The sequence below is a fragment of the Sphaeroforma arctica genome (genome assembly GCF_001186125.1).
Source record: "Sphaeroforma arctica JP610 unplaced genomic scaffold supercont1.5507, whole genome shotgun sequence".
NCBI lineage: Eukaryota > Ichthyosporea > Ichthyophonida > Sphaeroforma > Sphaeroforma arctica.
In genome coordinates this window covers 1-1946 of record NW_014035051.1, presented here as the reverse complement: position 1 = coordinate 1946, position 1946 = coordinate 1, and the positions used below count along the sequence as shown (strand labels likewise).

Genomic DNA, 1946 nt, shown 5'->3' with positions numbered 1-1946 from the left:
GTATTTATATATTTACATATATATGTGTTTATATATATTTGTATATATATATATATATATATATATTCGAGGACAACCGTCTTTCACTTCTGCAGCTACCAATGATGTTTTGCGACAATCATAGCTGCCTGTATGCACACATCCGGTTTTTTCTATGTGGCCGTCTCGACAATCTTAGCTTCATATTTGACATGTCGTTGACACTTTTATTTGCATGAGCAGTTACCGATATTATCGATGGACACGAAAGAACTAATTCTCCGCAAACGATTCCCGATGATCGATGCCGAAACCATGGAGTCTTTAGTAACAATATCCAGTCGATTGCAGCAAACAGCAACGGTAACAAGAATATTTCTGGGCTTAAGTATAGTTCATTCTTCTATCTATGCACGTATGAGTGCATGTATCCCTGTCTGTATGTTTGCATTCACGTGAGCTCGTTCCCGGTTCTAATATATATATATATCTTTGCATATATATGTGTGAAGTTGATTGCAGGTATGTGTCGCGATCGATGGAGAGGTATATCTGAGCACCATTTTGGAATGGGGTTCTGCGTAGGCTGTGTAGACAGTTCACTTCCGATTTGCCCACTAATATTTGTCTCTCTTTATCTGATGACTCATTTGAACTCATCGGCAGGACTCGCGCGATGTCAAAGCGAATGATCTGAAACTGTCCATGCGACAGCTCGTGCGTATTGCCAGACACGCCGAACAGTTCCCGAATGACTTGAGAGAAGGTGTGCATTCTGATATAATTACATATAGTATATACTCTTGAACGTAGCAATGGCATACGTCCACATATCATGGTCACTTGCAATTAAGTTTTTCTCTTTCGTAAAATAGTCTTATTTTAGTTGTTTATCTCACGATACAGTTGTGGAACGTACCGCTTTGTCCCGCTTTCTGCCCACGGCCATTCGAGACGCTTTGGATGACACGTTGACACTCGCAGGTGTCAGCGAACCGATTTCAACCATCAATGAATACACACCGTTGAAAATTGAATACGATTCTGAACTTCAGACTGGCGTGAAAACGCACGTGCGCATTGGCGAGGATGTAAGACACCCCGTTGCCATGCCAACCAGCCCACACCTGGTCCCTCATGTCGTGTTTTTTGACATCCCAAGCCATCTGCGTATCATTCGCGATATTGTTAAGGACTTTGCAATCGGGGTAAGGCCATTTTGATGAACATGTTTTGAGCTATGCTTACAATCTGCACAGCGAATTGCATATACACCCGTGGTTCATGCCAGGCTCAGAAGGCTTGGGGGTGTACTGTACACCGATCAAATCAATCATTCGCCATGTTGTGATAAACATCGTATTGTGTGTAATTCATTTGTATTTGGTAGTGAGCATTGCAGCTTTTGTTCAATACGTTCAGACTTCTGCATTCCCGCACAAATCTCAATGACACTGTGGACATATATCTACCCGTAGTGTACTTTACCAATGCTTGTGTTAATCCCAAGATGGCTCAGAAGATAGTACACTCTCGCCCACTACCAACAATAGTACAGGTAGCATAGTTCCCAAGCACAGGCAAGGGCAATAGCACATAATTTCTATATTCTAATATTTGTTAACATACAAGATTCTACGGATTATATGTAGGCATATTGGTGTGCAATTTCGGGTCTCGGATACGCAAATAAATGATTCCTAACGCTTGCTCGCACAGAATCGACACGTGCTGCTCATAGGCAACCAAGGCACCGGCAAGAATAAAGTCACGGATAGGCTGCTCGAGGTGTTGGCGTTGGAGAGAGAGTACATCCAGCTGCACAGAGACACCACCATCCCACTCCCTCACGTATGTTATATATATATATATATACCTATATATAACGATATAACGATATATACACAACTATATATATATTTATATTTATATATGAATATGAATATATATAGAAATATATATATATT

At 40.9% G+C, this 1946-nt stretch overlaps 1 protein-coding gene across 1 annotated transcript; it reads left to right on the top strand.

The window, feature by feature from the left end:
- Window positions 1-221: 221 nt before the first annotated feature.
- SARC_15035 (hypothetical protein) lies at window positions 222-1830 on the top strand (the record flags this gene model as incomplete). Its single annotated transcript, XM_014290833.1, has 4 exons — window positions 222-342; window positions 646-745; window positions 886-1187; window positions 1699-1830. Coding segments are annotated over exons 1-4 (639 nt in total), but the record flags the coding sequence as incomplete, so codon positions are not given.
- Window positions 1831-1946: the final 116 nt, after the last annotated feature.